This window comes from Protopterus annectens, chromosome 14.part0 (genome assembly GCF_019279795.1).
Source record: "Protopterus annectens isolate FY-2018-M chromosome 14.part0, PAN1.0, whole genome shotgun sequence".
Classification (NCBI taxonomy): Eukaryota; Metazoa; Chordata; order Ceratodontiformes; family Protopteridae; genus Protopterus; species Protopterus annectens.
In genome coordinates, this window is record NC_056748.1 from 477470532 (window position 1) to 477493103 (window position 22572).

General features: G+C 41.2%; 1 protein-coding gene across 1 annotated transcript in view; it reads left to right on the top strand.

Moving 5' to 3' along the window:
* The window catches only part of MMS19 (MMS19 homolog, cytosolic iron-sulfur assembly component), a 2295919-nt gene that overhangs the window by 985955 nt on the left and 1287392 nt on the right, over positions 1-22572 (top strand). Inside the window, exons 12-13 of the mRNA XM_044055580.1 lie at positions 635-713; positions 16231-16356. Of these exons, the coding sequence (XP_043911515.1) occupies positions 635-713; positions 16231-16356 (205 nt within the window). The remainder of the gene's footprint in view (positions 1-634; positions 714-16230; positions 16357-22572) is intronic.

The following is a 22572-nucleotide window of genomic DNA, read 5'->3' on the forward strand; positions in this document are numbered from 1 at the left end:
CGGGTAGCCTGCCAGCAGGATAACCCAAGTGTAATGATTGCAACAGTGAATACACTTGAACATCTACATTTATGGTAGGTACACAACTGTACTTTTTGTTTATCCACTGAGTGATCTGTTACTGACCGGCCTTACTACTCATGAGGGGGGGAATAAAATCTCCTAAATGTTGCTTAGCTATTATAACACTTTCCAGGCAGGCACATCCATTTGTCACTGCACAAAGGGAGGGGGGGGATCATTCCTGCAGTGGTGACTAATTGTCCTATTGCAAGACCTGGTGTTTTTATCCCTTTTAAGTCTCCAGTCTCAGGAATGCTGTTTGCATTGAGTTTAGCAACATTAGACCCATTTTCTTGCCTGCCTTTGGCACACTTTGTCGTCCACAGTCGTGGTTAAGTTTTATTTCTCCAGTCTGTTCTGGAGGCCAGGTACCATTGGGAAGACTTCTCCTTAGATTAGACTTTCATCCATTTGATCTTTCAAGTGACCCAAATTCATTTTTGAACCTAGATCACCAACATCACACTCAGAAGCACTGGTTTTGCAGTACATTGACCAGCTCCTCTCAACACCCTTTTCCTAGTGTAACTAATTGTGTTTACTTATCACCTCATCGTGTTGTTTGTTTCAGAGCAGCCAGAGGCGAACAATATTGGAAATGCTACATGGATTTATAAAGCTTCAGCAAAAGTGGTTACAGGATTTGGAAGGTAAGAAACCGTGCAGTCTTTAATTTTTTTACATCAGACTCCTGTGATCTATGGTTATTACTAGGGTGTGTATCTTTGTTTAGATATTCGTGTTAAAGTAATTTCTCTTGTTTGTATTTCTTGTGTGCATCTACATAATGGACCAGTATAAGCAGCTTTCATACAGAGTTCTGTGTCTGTAAAACAGACAATGACAGGAGTTGTTAATGCTTGTGCAAACTGGGCTTGCTTATGCATATGCAGAAAATATGGAAAAAAAAGAATATAGTAATTCCAAACATCAGCATTGGTTTTTGATGGATTTTACAAGTTATTCAGCTGGCATAATAAATACTGCTTTTATAGAACTAGTTTATTTTAGCTATGAGCCCTTTCTTATTTGCAGTGGTGATGGACAGGTTGACAGACGAGATCAGACAGGAGTCCCCGTGGACTATGATGTTTGCAGATGACATTGTGATATGTAGTGAGAGTAGGGACCAGATTGAGAATACCCTGGAGAGGTGGAGATATGCTCTAGAGAGGAGAGGAATGAAGGTCAGCAGGACCAAGACAGAATATATGTATGTGAATGAGAGGGAGGATAGAGGAATGGTGAGGATGCAGGGAGTAGAGTTGACGAAGGTGGATGAGTTTAAATACTTGGGATCAACGGTTCAGAATAATGGTGAGTGTGGAAGAGAGGTGAAGAGAGTACAGGCAGGGTGGAGAAGAGTGTCAGGAGTGATTTGTGACGCACTAGAACCAGTAAGCATGAAAAGGATGGTCTACAAGAGGGTAGTGAGACCAGCTATGTTATATGGATTGGAGACAGTGGCATTGACAAAATGGCAAGAGTCAGAGTTGGATGTGGCAGAGTTAAAGATGTTAAGATTTGCACTGGGTGTGACAAGGATGGACAGGGTTAGGAATCAGTATATTAGAGGGTCAGCACAGGTTGGACAGTTTGGAGACAAAGCCAGAGAGGCAAAATTGCATTGGTTTGGACATGTGCTGAGGAGGGATGGTGGGTATGTTGGAAAAAGGATGCTAAGGATGAAGCTGCCAGGTAAGAGAAAAAGTGGAAGGCCTAAGATAAGGTTTATGGATGTGGTGAGAGAGGACATGCAGGTGGTTGGTGTGACAAAGCAAGATACAGAGGACAGGAAGAAATGGAAACAGATGATCTGCTGTGGCGACCCCTAATGGGAACAGCCAAAAGAAAAAGAAGATAGAACTAATTTATTTTTAAACAAGCCACAGTAGAACAAGTTGAAGCATTTGATTTTTTTTTTGAAGGTATGATCAAGCAGATCTTAACTTCGTAGAACCTGTTGTCTGTAGGGGTTATTGCTTCTGGTGAAGCATTCTCAAGCAGTTACATTGGCTGCTATATTCCCTGATAAAGATTCACCATCATTTTCATTGAGAGGACTATTAGGGAATGTAGGTGCCAGATATTGTTTGATATGATATTTGGGATGCTGCATTAGGTCTGCTGTTAGTATGACCTTTTTCCCCTTCAGTTTGCCTTTTTCTTTAATATTCCTGAAGTCATAGGTATGCCACCCCTCCATGCCACTTTACCATAATGTTAATTGACATCCAGCTGATGTCCTTCAAGGATGCATCTGCAGTCATAACATATGGGTTGTCCTGCCTCAGGCAGCCCTTCGGTCGGCCGGATTCCAAAGTCTGGGTCTGGCCTCGGCTGATGTCGCACTTTCCCCGACGTCAGAGCTTCTGGGGTATAAAGGCATCAGCCGACGCCATTTTCCTCTGTCTTTCTTGCCGCGCGGTGCCCGAAGCAGAAGCTGTTCGCAAGTGCCGGTCGGTCAGATCCAGAGATTTCAGCTACCAAAGACTTCGAAAAAAGCTAAGTACCCCGTTGGGGACTCTTTCTTGCCTCAGCCGATGTCAGACAAAGTAAATAATTGTTTAACTTGTGGGAAACAAATACCTCATAAGGATTTCCATTCTTTCTGCCTTCCTTGCTTAGGCCCAGACCACGACGTATCAGCTTGTTTAGCCTGTGCCTCCTTCAACCGACGGACTCTTAGACGTCGGTCGGAGTTTGCAGAGGAATTTTTTGGAACCTCTTTTGCTTATAAAATGCCGTCGGAGACTCCGACTTCGCATATGGTCAAAAAACGCAAGGAAAAGGACCGACACTCGCGGCCCGCGGTTTCGGCTGAAACCACGGCTAGGTCTACTGCGAGTGTCTCGGTTTCGGCTGAAACCGAGTCCACGGTTATTACTACTACCGAAACCATACCTCCGACCACCGAGGCCAGAGAGGCCCCGGCTGAGTCGGCTTCAGAATTCCCTACTGAAGCTAGTGCTCAAGAGTTGTCCGACACCATACCTTTGGACATTTCTACCCCTGCACGTGGGGCAGCTAGGCCCCCAGCTTCTATGTCTATTAAGGCCTTTTCCAGGGCTAAAGCTGCCAAACTTTCAAAAGCTTTGCCTGCCAAATCTACTTCCCAGAGGCCTTCCTCTAGTTCTCAGATTCTCAGTCTTGCTGAGGACCTCATATCCTTAATTAGGGGTGCCCAACCTCACCCAGACAGGGCCTCCCAACCTCCTCCAGACAAAAGGCCCAGGACTGATCCCTCTCATCCTCTCTCCTCAGATTACTCCACGGATGGATCTGATTTATCAGACCATCAGGAAGGGGCCTACTTGCCTTATGAGGATTCAGATGCAGAAGATTCTATTCCTTCGGCCTCCCCACCTGAAGAATTTTCCTTTGGGGAAACTTTACACTCCATGAGGGAGCACTTTCAATGGCAGGGTCAGGATTTCTCTGATTCTAGAAAAAGATTAAGGACCTTTTTTGCATTTGCCCCAGCATAGGCCCTTAGCCATACCACCTGTTCTTACTGTAATTGATGATGTGTACAATGATGTCAGTACTGCACCTGATTCTCTTCCCCCGGCCCCTGCCAAACCTGACAGATATTACAGGGTCCCGGATTCACATTTCCACCTGTATAAAGCCCATGCTGCAGACCCAGAAACTATTTCTCAGGGCCCTAAAGGGGTTGCAGCTGCTACTGCCAAAAATCCCCTACCCTCTGAAAGAGAGTCTAGAGCATTAGAGAGATGGGGAAAAAGGTTTATACATCTGCTACTCTTTCTGCCAGGGCATTAAACTGTCAATTCCATATGATACAGTACCAAGAATTTTTGTTAGATCAGCTGAATAAGAAGCTTTCTTCTCCTGAACCTTTAGACCGTAAATCCCTTCAGGATTTGGTACACAACTCTCAGCAGGTCAGTAATCATTTCTTAAAATGTGGCTATGATGCACTGGAGGCTTCATTTAGATCAGCTATGACTGGGGCAGTAATTTGTAGGCATGCCTGGCTGAAGGAGCAATCTTTGCCAGACCATGTCAAGGCTAAACTCCTCGATGCTCCAATGGAGAAACAAAATTTATTTGGCTCACCTGCACAGGAGATTCTAAAGAAGGTGGAAGAAAAAGCAAAATCTGTGCAAACAGTAAAGGAATTCCTGCAGGTCCAACCTCCGAGGTTCAGCAGAAACTGGCCTACAAAGAATTGGTCCTTTCCAGACACCTCCGGAGCACAGAGGGGCAGGAACAGACGCCCTAGAGGCAGAGGTCAATCAAAGGGTGCCTACAGGGGCCGTCAGTGGCAGCCTGCCAACCAGAGGAGTAGTGCCTCAGCTACAACTACAACCACTACCACAGGACAGACCCAATGACTTGACTCTGATTCCGCCTACCAGGGATCAACTGGAAGCTCCCTTGGGTGGAAAGCTGGCTTGATTCTCGAAAAACTGGCATTGCATTACAAAGGATACATGGACATTGCAAACAATAGACAAAGGATACAGGTTTCACTTCCACACTTTGCCAAAAAGGGGCGGAATGCCAAACCTTCCACCAAACCAGAAGGCAGAGGCTTTAAATCAGCAATTTACTTCAGATGAAAGCTATAGAAAGGGTACCACCTATAGAACAAGGCCAAGGATTTTACTCCAGATTATTCCTTGTACCAAGAAAAGAAAACCAATGGAGGCCTATTCTCGACCTGTCCGCACTGAACACATATCTCATTGTGCCAAAATTCAAAATGCTGACCCTACAGCAACTTCTTCCCATGTTGGGCAAGGAGTCTTGGCTGGTGACTAGATCTCAAGGAGGCATACCTGCACGTCGCTATCCGACCAGATTGCAGAAGACACCTCAGATTTCTTGCAGGATCAGAGCATTATCAATTCTCAGCATTGCCCTTTGGTTATCTACTGCGCCCAGAGTATTCACGAAATGCCTGGCATCAGTAATTGCACATTGCAGACTTCAGGGAATTCAAATTTATCCATACCTAGATGACTGCCTAATACACGCGGACAACAAGAAAAAATTGTTAAAGGACTTGGCCTATGTCATACACCTGCTACAGGCCGTGGGATACACAGTCAACATCCAAAAGTCAAGACTAGTGCCATCCCAAAGGGTAACCTTTTTGGGTGCGGATCTGGACACAATCACTCACGTGGCTTTTCTCACAGAAGAAAAACAAAAACATCTTCCAGATTATTTCATGATTTTGACAAGACAAACTCAGCTTACTGTAAGGAAAGTCCTGCAGGCCCTGGGTTACATGGCATCCTGCATAATCTTGATTCCACATGCCAGGCTGCATATGAGGAAATTGCAATGGTACCTAAGGAATGTATGGTCTCAACACAGTCACAGTCTAGAAACCATGATACCAATCTTTCCATGCCTTCAAAAGGAATTCCTGTGGTGGGCTCAGGCCTGCCAGTCCAACAGAGGGTTGCCTTTCAACAAACCAAACACAAGGCAGACCATCACCACGGACGCCTCAGACCAAAGATGGGGAGCACACATGGAGGACAAATGTATCCAAGGCCTATGGCCTCAAGGGCAGCTAAGCATGCACATAAACCAAAAGGAAATGCTGGCAGTGAGGCATGCAATCGAGGCTTTCAAACCATTCCTCCAGCAAGAACATCTGTTAATAAGGACAGACAACACCACGGTCATGTGGTACATAAACAAACAAGGAGGCACACATTCCTACCCTCTTTGCCGGATGGCAATGAATCTGTGGAACCTATGCCTGAATCTCAATATCCAGCTTCAGGCCAAATTCGTACCAGGAAAAGAGAATTCACTAGCAGACAGTTTAAGCAGAACTACCACGGATGCACACGAATGGATGCTGCATCCAGACATCTTCAAACTCATAACAAAGAAATGGGGAATGCCAGAGATAGATCTATTCGCCTCCCCACTCAACCACCAACTGAAGAAATTCTGCTCAAGGACATACCACCCACAAGCCTGGAGGGTGGACTCTCTCTTTCAGCTGGAATGCCCTAACAGTATATGCCTTTCCACCTCTCCCATTGATGTACAAGGTTCTACTGAAGATCAGGGAGGAACAGCCAAAGGTGATACTAATAGCTCCGGACTGGCCAAGACAACACTGGTATCTGCTACTGAGAAACATGTCTCAGGCGAACTCATGGCCTCTTCCCCTATGGCCTCTTCTTCTAACGCAGAACAATTTCAAGACCCTGCATCCAAACTTGAAAACATTGCAACTAACTGCCTGGAAAATTCCTTAAAACCAAACCAAACTGTTTTATCTCAGAGGGTGAAGGACATTATCTTGGAGGCTCGCAGACCTTCCACAAGGAAGACATACTCAGCTAAATGGAAGAGATTTCTCATTTGGAGCACATCAAAGGGCACAGATGTCGCACATCCTAGAATACTTAGCAGAATTGTTCCACAATGGCCTGTCTTATTCTTCCATTAAGATTCATGCTTCAGCAATTTCAGCAGAATACAATATGGATCCACCTATCTTCTCTCACCCTCTTCTCAGACAATTTTTGAGAGGGATCAAAAATGTCAAACCTCCAAGGAGACCCCCTCTACCTGCATGGGATCTCAATTTTGTACTGGAAAAATTGACACTACCTCCTTTTGAACCAGCAGCATCAGCAGACCTACAGTTTTTATCTTGGAAAACTGCCTTTCTTCTGGCAATCACTTCAGCAAGAAGAGTATCCGAGTTACAGGCATTCATGGCAGTGCAGCCTTTTCTTATTTTCCACCAGGATAGAGTGTCACTGAGAACCAATCCTACTTTCATGCCAAAGGTGGTATCCAGGGTATCCTTGAACCAAGCTATTCATTTGCCTACGTTCTTCCCTAACCCACAGAACAAAGGAGAAAAATTTTTGCACACCTTGGATATACACAGACAACTACGCTACCATCTGGACAGAACTAAAACCAACAGAAAAACTGACCAACTTTTTGTAACATATGCAACTGGGGTGCAAGGAAGAGCAATTTCCAAACAGACAATTTCAAAATGGATAGGAAATTGCATTCGATTCTGCTACTCCTTTCATGGAAAGACAGCTCCTGAAAATATCAGGCCTCATTCCACAAGGGCCACAGCCACCACTACAGCTTTCCTACGAGGGGTGGCTACCAAGGACATTTTAGAAGCTGCTACTTGGAGCTCCGTGCATACATTTGCCAAGCATTACAATCTACCTTTATACTCCAGATCCCGAGCAGGGTTTGCAACTGCAGTTCTGCAGGGGATCTTAACTACACCATCCTTAGCTTAGTACCTCCTCCCCCAGTTTGGCTATGGTATTCTACCCATATGTTATGACTGCAGATGCATCCTTGAAGGACATAGTACAGTTTTGTACCTACCATAAATGTAGATGTCCAATAGGTATGCATCTGCAGTCAGGATTACCCACCCTCCTTCCCCTCTGTGGTATTCCTAGGGTGCTTACCCCTCTTTCAGCTAGCTGGGGGAATCTATTATGGTGTATTTGTTTTGTTTGTATATATAATTTGCTACTGTTTGGAACTTTTCAGCATTTATCCAAATTTAGCCTTCCTAGAGGGCACCTGGCATCTGGGGCAAGAAACACTGAGGAAAATGGCGTCGGCTGGTGCCTTTATACCCCAGAAGTTCTGACGTCGGGGAAAGTGCGACATCAGCCGAGGCCAGACCCAGACTTTGGAATCCGGCCGACCGAAGGGCTGCCTGAGGCAGGACAACCCATATGTTATGACTGCAGATGCATACCTATCAGACATCTACATTTATGGTAGGTACAAAACTGTACTTTCTGTTGCTCACACTGTTAGATTAGTTGCAGAAAAGTTCCAGTGTGCAGTACCTAAAAACGTAAGCTATTAGAATGCAAAATATTCATGTTGCTTCATTGCACAGCCAGTTGCCAGAATGGCTTTGTCTTATACTTGGCAGGAGTGCCTGAAGTAAGATGCTGACATATTTGCCAACATTTTGGAGAGGGAGAGAAACTTATGACCTGCCTTGGATCTGATAAGATGGCAGGAATTGAGTACCCCAGTATGTGATTTGTTGGCAGGGTCTGTGGCACAGAACCTTCCCCTCATGTGTATGACAGGGCAGTATCTTATGGCTACAGAGACAAAAGGCAAACACTGGTAACACTCTCCTGGAGGTGGGTATGTCTTCATAATGGCCTGACAGTGACCTCACTCTTGACTTGTGACTTTGACTTCTGGCCATGTCCTGCCTCCACAAATGATGAAGGGTCCTGTAAGTACTACGCCACGAGCAAACATCTTAGCATCGTCATTTTCTTGGTTGAGTAACCAAGAGGACATCTGCAACTAGCCTGCTTCTGGGGTGTCGTCCTTCTAGACCCCTGACTGGAAGTCCGTGAATGCATTGTGGGCCATGGATTTTTCTCCTTAAGCCTCCCCTAGGTCTGTTAGGGCTTGATGATCCAGACTAAATTATACTGGGGTATTCTGTGCCAGGATTTGCTGATTCAGCCTTGAATTTCAGGCAGCTGTTTGATGGCACCTGGTCTCGTGGATACAAAAGCACACCCTTGGGGAGTGCAATCTGATGATAGTGCTAGGTCTGGCAAAAACCTCACCTGTTCTTGTGTCATCTTTAGTTGGTACACTGGACTGTGTAGTGCTGCATCACTCAGCCAAGTTGTCATCCCATTCACACACTCAGTGTGGCACATTTTGACCATATCTGAGTCCACCGAAGCTGGGGCTGATGTGCAGAGCAGTTCTCCCTTTTTTGCATGTTTACTGGAAATTAAAATTAGAGGACTCGCATATTCTTACCTTTGAGACAGGGATAACAGAACTTCTACTTCTGTTTTGGAGGAATCCTCAGGCTCAGGAAGTCTGCCATTTTCTGATATGTGACCTTGATTCCTTCCCCCAGGAATATTTCAGTGAATATCTGGAAAGAAAGGAGAAGAAACCTGAGGTTATTCAGCATATGAATCTTGTGCTAGTGTATGTCATTTCTGCAAACCAGCAGCATCTGGATGTTGACAGTTTTACTCCTAAGAAAACTGGTGCTGTCTACAAGCCCCTGGTTAAATATAGTGAGATCTTTCTGGACGTCCTTGAACTGAATTCTGTGTACTGTCTTAGGTCCCAGTGACCACAGCACTTTGGGGCTTCACCATCAGGTAAGGAGTTTAAAGCGCTGACTATGATAAATAAGATGGGTGTTCTCTTCCACGTTGTTTCTTTTCAGGTCCCTTCTCTGTTTCACCTCTTTAGAGTTTAGTCTTCCTTAATGGTTCAGCCACTGGAAAAAAAAGTCAGACTTGAGTCTCAACTCAAGAAGGAGCTGATCAAGAACCATGTATGGCACATCCACTATGGACGACTGGCATGTAACTCACTGTAGTTTTGACTGTGGTGATACTTGTCTCGAGCAATGGTCTTGGGTATGTTCTTGTATAGCATGCTGTAGCTCAGGTTGTGCTTCTTAAATGATGAGTGCAGACAAGATAATTCTGGATGAAAGTCTTTAAATGTGGAAATGAGTGATCTTCTTCAATAACTCTGTGGTTGAACCCTCATGGCACATCCATTTCTTCTATGTCTTTCAAGGTTTCCAAGAAGAAGCCCTCTTAACTCATCAGTCACTCTCTAATTTGCCCAATTCTGACTAATGTCAAGCGCAGACTGAAGAGGCATTTTTTTCTGACTTTTCCTCAGCTTGGACAGCCTGCACCAAGTACCACTGGGTTTTTGACACAGTCTCAAGTGGTCACATCATGGAATTGTTAAACCCTTCCCCAGAAAGAGATGTATTTTGAAACTAGGATTTTACTTAAGAACACTTAGGCATGCCCTGACTGTTCTTCAGTTGGGCCATTAAAATTGTTCTTGCATAGAAATGAGGCTGAATGTTACTCTTGCTGCTTCTTAGATACCAAGGAGGTGGACACATTTGCCCAAGCTGGGCATCCATGTTTTCTAGATGCACATTTAGTAAATCACATACTAGATGATGACCTCCAGGGATTGTACTCTCCACGTGTTTCCTAGTCTCTGGATAGCTCCCAAGTCTGAGTTCAAGATGGAGGTGTTTAAGGTGCTCTATGTGGCTTATACAGTGGGCTTTCAAGTTGCACACTGTAATTTCGAATTACTGATGCTGTGATTAGGTCTAAAGGCTGTAATGAGTGCCTGACTCATTTTCCCCTCCTGTTACACAGGTAGTCTATCTTGGATAGTCCCATTTTTGGAATGCACTGTTTGCATTTGCCCACCATTTACAGGACTTAATAAATGACATTTTGAAGAGGAAGCTTTCCCTCTCCACTGTAGAGACCCTTTATGAGCGCCTTCTATCTTCTAGATCTTGCCAATCCTCTCAGAAGGAAGGGCTTTCCTCACAAAAAGAGGAGCATCATTTGTTTTTTCTCCTTCTGCTTTTGTGCCAAAAAATGGCTCAAAAGTTGTAGTCCAAGTTGTCAGTTAGGGATGTCCATTGTGTATGTCTGCGTGTGTGGGGAGGGGGTTTGGTCTCTAAGTTTGTCCTACTTTGGCAAGCCTTCATGAAGGACCAGTAGGTGCTTGATGTCATGGATGATCCTGACCTACAGTAGTTATGTCTCTGCAAAAAGAGCTTTGCTTAGAGACCACATCACGTCAGAGCTTTTGGGACAGGCCCAACCTCTACCTGTTAGATGGGGCTTTAGGGAGGGGACCCGCCTTCTAAATGCAGATTCTACCATCTCTTGTTCCGTTTTACCAAGGAACAGGACAGTATGACTTTCACAGCATGGGCGAGGACACAGCAGAAGATCTAATGTCATCTTGGCTTGATGGCCTTCATGACCTTTGTGCACATTTCACGCTCCTGGTGATATAACTGCTTAATGGATTATGAGCTGTCAGTGGCTACAGAGTCAAAACATGCTTATGGATGCTCTCTTGGTGCCAGACCCTATTGATAGCCCTTAAAATGGTTGATATTCAGGACCAGTCTTTCCTTCCTGCAGCACAGTTCCTGAAAAGGGATGCTCTCTAATAGGATGATGAGGTTTATTTAGCTCCTTCTTAGTTCAGGGGAAGTGTTTTCATGGGTGAGGAGGCTCCCTGTTAATCATCTGAAGTGACATGCACTCCATCCTGACTTGGTGGGAGTTTGTATCTCCTATACTTGTCCTGATCCAGTCCAAGAGCCATGCATTGTGTGGTACCTAAACAAGTAAAGCCAGATACAGTCTATCTCAGTGTTTAGAGTGCTGATGCCATTTTGGCTGTTAGCCTTGAGTTGAGACATCACCCTCTTAGTAGTTCACATCCCAGTTAACATGAATGTGCTGGTAGACTCTCTTGAGACAGGCTACTCCGGGAATTATGTATTTGTGGTCCCTGTCTAATGCAGATCTTCTAGGAAGGTTTGGATAGCCGACTCTTTGGCTTATGTAAGAACACTATTCTTCCTCTGTTTTGTTCATTGTAAAATGAGAAGAGAAGATTGTGGTTAATGCAGTCTTCATTCCATTCCAGAGGAGTGTCCTCTGTATATCTTCCCACCATTTTTCCTGTTTTTGCTTTTAATCGCAAACCTCAGGAAGGACTAAACTTGTACTTGTCATTGCTTGAAAGCAGAGAAGTGCATAGTTTCAAGTCTTCAGATCTCTGGCACTACAGAAGATCCTCCCAGGAAAAGCCAAGGATGCTGTGAAGTTCATATTTATGGGCAACAACTAGCTCTGTCATAAGGCCTGGTTGTTGCTGAAGACCCTCCGATCTCACCAACTTGTATATGTGGGGTTTTGGAGACATTTGAAGTTACTAAGAAACCTTACTCCAGACAGATGTACTCTACACAGTGGAAGAAGTTGTCCTGGAGAGAATTATGTATCTTTTGCTTTCCATTTCAAGTCAGTATGCAAGTGATCGTGACTTATTGCAGGCATCTGCATGATTTTGATCTCTATTTCACTTCCGGCTGCAAGTATCACCTAATTTTTGTCCATCACAGCCTTGTGGGGATCGCCTTGATTGGTCAGACAATTTCTTAAAGGTGTTCTATGCCTCTTTCCTTTGGCGAACCCTTCTTTTCAATGAGATTTTAACTTTGATTGATAAGCTTACCTGTTCTTGTTTTAGGAGTATTGAAGCCTGTCTCCTGAAAAATGCTTTCCCTCATGACCATCACCTGTCATCTCAGCATCTTGGAACTTCAAGCTCATATCTGTAGGGAGCCATAGCTGGTCTTTTGCAAGGATAGGGTGCCCCTTAATCCCAATCCACCTTTCCTCCCTAAAATGTCAGAATTCAGTCAGTGCATTCATCTCCTTGTTTCCTTTCTACGAGCAGAAACTAGTAGAGACGGAGAGCCCTTAGCAATATGGATGTGCACTGCTAGCTCAAATACTGGCTGTGAATTGAATGCACAAGTTTAGGAAGACAGAACAGCAATTGGGGAGCAAGTTGTTTGTAAGTGGATACATGCTAAGTTATCTTTTGCCATCAGGTGGAAAACAGCTGAATAATAATTTTGTTGAAGGTCATTCCACAAGAGGTATGGCTGCATCCATTGTTTACTTCAAAAATTTCTCATTGCAGCCATTTGTACAACTGATATTTGGCTTTCAGTTCACATTTTCACCGATTGTTATTGCTTGAACCATAATTCCAAAAGTCAAACCTACCTCATTATTTCAAGATGTCCCCTTTTGACCTTTTCCTGTTGGCCATCTTTAGCTTCTTTCTAAGTTGCTATAAACTCACTGTGGTCCGCAGTGTTGGATATATCTTCACTTGTAGAAAGTACATTCACTTGGTAGTTGAATGTGAACTCGTACACTCATGGCTTAGAGGATTGCTGGCCTAGTGTATCTAGCAAGTGATGTAATAGTTTGTGTTGATGTAGGGCAGATGTGCTTTTAAGTAGAAATGCAGAATTAGAGGGGAAGGAAGGATAAACCTGATCATAAACCCACTAAGGGGGGTCCTTTAATAGACCAACTGCTTCTGTAAGAATACATCTGTTGTGGTTGTTAGCTACATAACAAAAACTTTCCATGTTTTGCATATCAGTAACTTCCACCCCTTATTGTGCATTCTTTGAGTAGTTCTTGCTGGTCATACAGTGCATCTTGAATTTCAGTCAGACATAAGAAGATGCTGCAGCTCTCCAAGTACATGCAAATTTAGATTTAGCAGAATTTATTTTCATGAACATAAGTAGGGATGCCAGACTTTTCCACATAGGTACTGGGTTTGTAAATCAGCTACTAAAGAACAATTTTATAACTTTGGAACGTGTATTTTTTAAGAAACTCAGGCGATTTGATGCGTTTTTATGGTAAAACAAATATAGGCCGTGATAGCTGCATGCAGCCAAATCGTTTAAGGTGGGAAGTTAAAGCCATATACAAATGCTGTATAAACTGATTGGCAACATCTGAAGTATGTGGAATTGTCATGTGGCTTCTCTAACCATTGTTGTTTTACACAGAGGTAGATGCTCTTTGATCTTTCAGGCACTTTGTATATAGCCACCTTTGATGTTTGGGGCAGGTTGCATATACATGATTTTTTCTGTGTATTCTTAATGCAGTTATTACTTAAGGGAACTCTGCCACAAGCCAAGGTTCAAAGTACAGATAGATTTTCAGAGTTGGACATTCTCCCCTCTTCACCTGGCTCATCTCACCTTACCATGGATTTCTTCATGTGCTTGGTATAAAGGTGATGTCTACCAATCTCACAGTGATTTTTTTTTCTCACCACAATGCATTCACTGAGTACACATTACACTGGTTTGTTGATTTAGGCTTTGACCAAAAATCAGAACAAATAAAGTACTCCATTAGCCATCCATTTATTTTATTTTTTCTATAGAACCTTGGGAATCTGTGTTTTTTTTTTTTTTAAAAGACTATATAGGCATCTTTGAGACATGCACGCAGCACAGAGGAGTAGGGTTAAAACTACTAGATGTTCCATGATCATTGTGTTTATGTTTAAGTTTAGTTCATGATGCATGCTGGTTACCCAGATGGTTCTATATTACAAGATCAAAGCTTTACTTAATTGAATAAGTAAAGCTGGAACTTGCAATATCAAAACCGTAAATTGTCGAATGGCCGATTTAACCTAGGGAAACACTTTTCCTGGCCGTTCTGTGGAGTATGCCCATTTCTCCAATTTGGAGCAATCTCGGAGTTGGTATATTTAGGTAGGGGGGGCTGTGGGGGCACAGCCCCCCATTTTGGGGGGTTTGGAGGGATAAGCCCCCTACTTGATTTCAGATGTAAAGTTTTTTGTTTTTTTTTTTGATTCGGCCAAGGGAAGTGTTTCCTTTGGTTGAATCGGCCGTTCAACAAGTTTAGCTGTCGATATTACAAGATCGAGCTTTAGTTATTCAATTAACTAAAGCTTCAGTGTTAATATAGACGCACCCAGACATACCCTAGAGGAGAAGTTTCCTTTTTATCATTTTGCATGTAGAATAGCCGTAGTGGTAAGTGTTCAGCTCTGGAATTTGCCGAAGAGTCACCCATGTAACCCCAGACCTTTGCTAGAGTACCATTAAAAGTCTAGAAATCCTCACCCCAAATTAACTTAAGATTACTGCTTGTTCACATCCCCCATTTTGTCAGATAACAGAACCAGAAGTGTAACCTGTCAACAAGCTTGAGGGACAGTGTTTTTTTGGGTTATAAACACTGCTAATCTCCTGACTGGTCTGCTGGACAAAACCTACAGATGATTTGATGCCAGGAAATGTGACACCTTGAGTCACCTGGCCAAAGCTCAGTGGTAGGCTCAAGTACTTTTCTTCCCAAGGGTTCATAGCTAGTAGATCTGTTTATCAGGTCCATGTATTCATATAGATGTTGAAGTCTTGTAGGGGTCTGTCCTTGTGGTTGAAGGAATGCTCCATACGGAGCAATCTAATGTTTGCAGTGAGGCAGGTGTTTCACCAAGTGCTTGTACTCTTTTCACCCAGCACCTGGTTCATATCTGTTCCTTATCAGTCATGCAGTCAACCCCACATACATCAGCTGTTTATGCGACCACACACACTAGGAGTGTGGTAGACAGAGAAACCACATGCTATAATCTCTAAGACAGATAGTGAAACAGATCTCCTCTCCATTCTCCTCCCTTCTCATTTGGAGAAACGTTTAGGATCATCCTAAACCTAGTCAACAAACCGTAAGTGGATAAATGTTAACCATAGACTGACATATGTCCCCATTTTTTTCCTTTACAGTAATATCTGAATAAATGTCTGGATAAAAATATGCTTAAATTAATTACAAAGAAGTTTAGTCTTGTCATCTTTGGTAAACAAATCTCAGCAGCAATCCACTCTAAATTGATATGGTTGTAAGAGACCTTGGAACCTTCCTAGACAACTCACTGTCCTTTGACAGCCATGTAGCAGTGGTAGTCGGGAAGTCCTCCTGGAAATCCCAGTTAGTAAGTAATGATATCTCATCTAGCTCTAAATAAGTTATCATTCCTTTAGCCCTGATCAGACAAGCTGTGAAATAATAATGCTCATAATGGCTTTTCACTAAATCATTCCATTCCAAGTTGTAGAGATATTTTTCTTGTAGGAAGTCCCAATGTCTCTTCCGGAATGTTAGTTGTGAATAAGCACTTATACTCTGCATTAGCAGATATTGTATTCCATGTATAACCAGTTTTTTTAAAATATCTGCATTAAACTTTTTATTAGCCCTTTGACAGCTAGCCTGAGGGATTACTTAATAACATGACTTTGATTTTCCTGGTATCACAGAAAACAAAGCTGTTATGGAGAAGTCGCACTAGATGTGTGAGAAAGTAGTAGTTGAAACCCCATAATTTTTTTCATTCTTTTTTCTGTTTTTCTTTCTCCTTTGCTGTGTGTCAGTGATTTGTAGCTGACTGAAATAATTCACTCATTTTTAAAAACCTTGAGCATCTTGGATATACTGTGATTGAAAGTGCTGTTATGAACTTTTTGAGTAATATTGACTGTGGAGCTTCCTTGCACCTTCATTTTTAAAAGCCATGAATATCTTGGATATACTGTGATTGAAAGTGCTGTTATGAAATTTATGAGTAATATTGACTGTGTGATTTCATTGCACCTTCTTAAATGGTTCTGAAATGCCCTTCCATTATCATGCTGTACTACTAATTTATTTATTTTTCTTACAGATGAAAATGCTTTGGCTGTACAGAAGGAGTCGCTCTGCATTCTGGTGTTTTCTGCCCTTACAGACTGTAGTGTTCACTTACAGCTGGTTGGAATAAAGACTTTAGCTGCTTTAGGAATGCAGCAAGGTTGGTTTTTATTTCCAGTAATTATGAAATATTCTAAGACAGCTGACTTTTCTTGTGATTGTAGAGCATTCTGAAATTAGTCAATAGCCTAAGCTAGGGAGAAGTCTGAAATGATAATGTCATTCTAGAGGCAGAAAATCTTTTAGGCTTGTGTCAGACCTGAATTTTATATCTTGGCCACTTTTTTTTGTATGTACATCTCGCCTCTGCCATACAAGCCATCTAGACTCCCTATTTGAATTTGGACCATTCGCTAGTGGCAAGGACTTCCATTAGTCAGATCTGTTAGAGTGAGAGCCACTAGCAAATGGTCCAAATTCAAATAGGGAGTCTAGATGGCTAGTGGCGAGGACCTCCATTAGTCAGATCTGTTAGAGTGAGAGCCATCTGGAGGGGCTTTCATCCTGGCAGACAGCTAGTTTCTGCTCTTTCTGGAAATGACAGCTTTTAGAATTAGTTTAACCCCAGCCCCCTGAGCTGGGGAATGAGCTACTGTACATCACAGCTGGTGTCAACAATATCCTATCTATGTGAGAGCTCCCGTCCATTCACTAATGAGAGTCATTGCTGTATTAATGGCTTAGTGGACCAAATGACCCCCCCCCCCCAAATTAATGCCTATTCTGCTTCACACTTTCTCGGGGGGAGGGGTAAATGTAGATGGCATGCATCCTGCTCTGTCCAACCCTCCCCTCAGAATTGGCACACACACACTCTTCCTAGCCTGTACCATCAAGCACCTTCCTTGTTTATTTGTGTGCGTCTGTGTGTGTGTTCATTACTTGGGTAAGTGGACTGGTTCTTGGACCTTTTTCATCCACAGCCTGGGTGTTTGCCACCCCAAATTACATAAAAGTCATGTAGTTCATTTTATAGCACAAAATTACATGAAAGTCACATTTTCATTTAACGCTAAAGATTTTACAGTATTGCATGCAAGTGAACTTGTTAAAATATCGTCAAAGAGCATTACAAGTTACCAAATTCATTGCTAGAGTATTTAAACAGGGTTATGCAGGAATAAATTTATACATGAGAATTTCCACTGTGAGATAATATGTAATGTGGCATATGTTCAAAACATAAAATTTGCACAGTGAGTCCGAATAATTATGTGGTGGAACATGATTGTAGTATACTATGGATTTGGAGAACCATAAATGGATTGTAGGTGTTGCTAGAGGAAGTGGGGGCTTAGAATGTAGTGAAATGTCTATAACTTGCAAGAGATAGTGTAAAATGTGGATTATCTGAGAGGAGAACCTAGGAAAAAGGGAAGTTAAGCTGAAAAGGGACGTTGTATATGCATGAGGCGGGACTTCAGAAATTTTAGCAAGCTTGAAAGTGGCTATTTGGGGAAATACTTTTTTATTTTACATTTCATTTGATATACTTTTTCACATTTAAAGCAAAAGTGACTTGCTTGCATGTGCATTCATAAGACCTTTCAGAGCTCACTAAGAACTGGAAGCCAGCATGTGGATAGGAAGTACTTTGGAAAGATAAACAATGTTTGTGTGTGCGCCCACACAGAGGGTGTTTTATGAACACTCACACATGCATCCTAAAGTACTTGCAGTTTATACTTTACATGAGTTCATGGTACACTCAGTCTATACCTGAACTCCATACTCAAATGGCTCAGAGTTTCTAAAGGCAAAGACAGACACTATGTAGACTGAAAACCCATTTCATAATCTTCAGATTCCATGTCCACATTGGTTGCATACACAAAAAAGTTCAAAGCCTCCATAAGCCGTAATGAAAATGGAGTCTGAAGAGGAAACTGCAAGTATTCAGGAAGAACTTGTGGGCATTGTGAGTTATTTTATGTTAACAGTTTTCTAATATTTATATATTGCTGATTAAGAAGTTTGTGTATATGCATTTTTATATGTCAAGAGTAATGTATTTGGTGTGGTTTGACATGATATTCTCTTTTAGAATTTGTTGTACAGCATGTAGGAAGTAAAATATATTTGTAAACACGCATTTGTGTGCGTGTGTGTGTGTGTGTGTGTGTGTGTGTGTGTGTGTGTGTGTGTGTGTGTGTGTGTGTAAAACCCCACATTGAGTTTTTTGTATGTCTAGTAGTATGAGTTAATAGTGATGCAGAACAAATGTGCCTTTCTGAGATAGGTTGCTTTACTTATTGTTTTGCCATGTTATCATTTTTCTGTCACACTGTTTATTCAGTTGTTTATACTGTATTATTGTGATATGATACAAAATTATGCCAGTTTGTCTACAGAAGCTTGTTATTGTGATGAACAGCTTTGTTTTTATCTTTCGAAACACATCATTGGCTTTGTAAGATGTGTAATGTCTGTGGAAGGTATTCGAGAGAGCTGTAGTTCATTGTGTTCTTGCTTACATAATTGCTGTTGTGTTACTTATTTAAACTGATTTGTAGTAACCCTTGGAGCTGGACCAGCATGAGACAAAGGGGGAAAAATATCCTATGAAGTAAAGTGCTTCCTACTATAATAGATTCACTAGGTAGGGTGATGTTTACTTGTCATTTTCTTTGTGCAGCATCCCTTCTTCCCGCCTCTCACGCACACACATACTCACATGATATGTTATTGTGTGTATGCATGTACAATGCATAATTTATTGTAGCAGGTACCTGAATATGTTAATCAGAAATTCTTTATGTAAAATATTAAAAAGGCTGCACAGAGTAGAGTGCATATACACATCTCACATTGATTTGATGTATATGTACTCTGGTGGGGTCTATATCATATGTTCGTAGTTTGAAAACTTTGAACGTTAAATAATTGAATTTAAATGTTCGAAGTTTCAAACATTGAACATATGATTAAAAAAAAAAAGAAAGGGAACTTACCTGACTGTTGAGAGCTCCCCTGCACCCCCCCCCCGCTCTTTAAATATACCAATTCCGAGACCGCACTATAACATGGTAAAGGAAAGATTTCTTTTGCTGCACTGCAGTGCGGTCTCAGAGTTGGTATATTTAAAGAATGGGGGGTGCAGGGGGGCTTGCCCCTGCCTACAACAGTTAGTTTTTTTTTTTAATCATATGTTCGACGTTTGCAACTTCGAAGATTTAAATTTGATTATTTAAAATTCAAAGTTTTCAAACTTCGAACATATGATATAGATCCACTCTAGTGAAGTCCTGATAGCTGTAGTGCAATAAACTTGTACACAACTATACCACTGTATAACACTGATGAAGGTTTTTTTATTTTTTTACCTGAAAGTCTATCTTTAGCAGTGTTATCCAGTTTCTTTTTCGTTTATACTTGGAGAATTTATAAGTGAACTGTGATTTTACTCTCAATTTTGTTTTGTTTTTTTACCTTTTCTTGATTTCTGCATTCCTTTGTTTTATACAGATTATCTCAAAAGCTCCCTAAAGTCTGGCAATGACCCTTTCTACTTTCTGTTGCCTAAGTTATTGTGTTAAAAGTTTTTGTGCTCTGGAATTATCAAAATAGTTGATTAACAGCAGCCTTTTTAAACTAATGCATATTATCCAAATACTCCTTTATTTTTCCATTAACACTTTGCAATTTCTCCTTCTCTTGATATATGAGAGTCCCCTTCATTTTTAATACTTTAAACTGTGTCAGCCCTTCTAAATATTGCCCATTACCCCCCCCCCCCCAGATTTTCTGCATTATTTTATCCCAGTCCCTGCTGTCCCTGCTTAAAAATGTTTGTCTTCTGTAGTAATTCTTGATCATCTCCATTGCCTATTCCTTAAATTCTTCTCTCTGTAACATGTAAGTGGGAAAATGTCAGTGTCTCATTTTTACATCATTATCCTGCATCTTTATGTTAGTTTTTATTTGTGCATGATCTGAAACTGTTACTGGATATGTGTTAAAACTTTCAATTAAATGTACATGCTGCTGTGTAATATAATTTCTGTCCAGACTAACCATTTCTTGTACCTTGGAAAATATGTAAATTTTGTCTGAGTTCCAGTGACTGAATTCACATATTCCACGCCAAACATTCTCTTAATTTCTTAAGAAATCTACAGTCTTTTGTTATATCTTCCCTCCTTGGTCCCCCGATACATCCTTAGTATTGTGTATTAGGTTCCAGTCCTACCCATAAATATTTCTTCACAAATTTTCTTACGCTCCATGTGGCTTATCCCTCTAGATAGGGGCAGTCACCCCAAATTGACAGCTACATTCACATGCATTATCTAATCTAAAATTAAGATTACCATGCTAAAGCACGTCACAGCCTGTGCTCCCAGTTAACACTAATTGCTATTTGTTTTTTCTTATTTCTGTTTCCCTCCTAGATGTGAAAAACAACTTGTGTATGTTCAATAAACATTCAGTTTTAGCCCTAAAGAAGTGTGGTAGCTACTTTTAAATATGTAAACTAAATTGTGTATTGTTATATTAAATGCATTCAATTATTAAGGGTTCTAGTTACTTGTATAACTTATTCACTTCCCCCAGTTTAAAACTTCATTTTTTCATTGAACTGTTAGCCAGTGTATCTTTAAATGTTAATTATATTGTACCTTATCCACTTCATTTAGCAGTGTTCAGACTTCTCACGATTAGTTTCTTGCACCTGCAAGACCTGTGGTATCCAAGAAGACCAATAAATGAGTTTGCAGTATAAAAGACACTTTTGTAAATTTCACTGAGAACACACTGCTAGCCGTGTCATGACTAATTCCTTGCAGGTGTAGACTTCTTTATTGCATTATCACTTGTGACATAAGGCAAACTTGCATTTATATAAAAATAATCAAACCGTATTAATAAATTCACATTTGCAAACATTATACATCACAAATATATTTCTATATTATATAATCAAAGCAACATTACACAAGCTGTTCAGTTCCTACCTTCTCTTAAACCTCATTCCTCCTCCAAAACATATTTCTGCATTTATCGTTCCCACAATTTCCTTTTTTTTCTATGTAGTTTATTCCTACCCTTTTTTAAGATCCCACTTACTGTTCATTAATGTCTGTTACAATATTCAGTGCTTCAAGTATAGTTGGTTTGGACTTTGATTTCCAGTTTCTAGTAATTGCTTTTTGGCAGCCAACCGAATTAAACTTAACATCTAGGCAGTTCAGATCATGTATCCCAGCTGAAAAAAATCATATCCTTAGTTAAAATCATTTGCTTAACCAGTATTCCTGACAGAGTACTCAGTACTTCGTTTTTAAAGTTTGCCAACTCATTATATTCAAAGAACATATGCTCCCATTTACTTCTTTTTTTCCCCATGACACCTTCAACATTTGCCATCTACCTAAGGAAAAATTATTTAAAGTCTTCTTGGGGTGTAGAAGTATCTGTACAAATACTTCCAGGGAAAAACCCTTAATCTTCTAGATTTTGTAGCATATGTGGGAGCCATGCATATGTCCTGCTGTTGTTTTTTGTGAATTGTTTATCTAATCTCTTTTCCCAATCTTTTCTGACCTCCTCTGATTGATTCCTAGAGTTACTGTGCAATATTTTATACACCATACTAATTATCTCTTGATTAACAACAGCTTCTGTTCTAGATTCATTTAAAAACTCAATCACTGTAGGTCTTTTATTTAGGATTCCCTTATTTCTTTGTCTGTACTGTGATTTCAAACCCTGATAAGGAAGGCGAGCTCTAATCTGCAATCCAGATGTATACTTGTCCTCTTCCTATTCTGCCACTTTCCCTCTCTAATTATTAGTTCCCAGTATCTTGGTTCCTTTGCAAGCTTTCTGTAGTAAATTCCAACCCCCCACCTATTCTTTGTATGCCTAATTGCTGTTATTCCTATCAACAGAATCTCCTTTCTCCAGTCCCGTGTTGGCTTAGTTCTTAATATACTTTCTGCTACTTTGAGTATAATATTCTGTATTTCTGTTGATGTTCTCTTTAAGGATCTGCAGCTAAAATCTCACTCTTTACTTATTTCTTGAATTAACCCCCTGCTTCATCATCGTGCTTTCCACTCTGAATTGTAGCTTTCTGCATGTTATGTATATGAGCTTTAACTGTGTAGCTCTAAATTAGCCCTTGAAATCGGGTAATCCTAAACCTCGTTGTTCTACTGGGAGAATCAACTTAACCCTCTTGACTGTTTCTTTCTTCTTTTCCCAGACAGAATCCTTCAACTCTTTATTAATTACTATCCACAACTTGTCCTTTGCATGATAAAAATATTGCCTGATTTTTATATAACGCTAGAGAGACCAAAAACATTTTTAC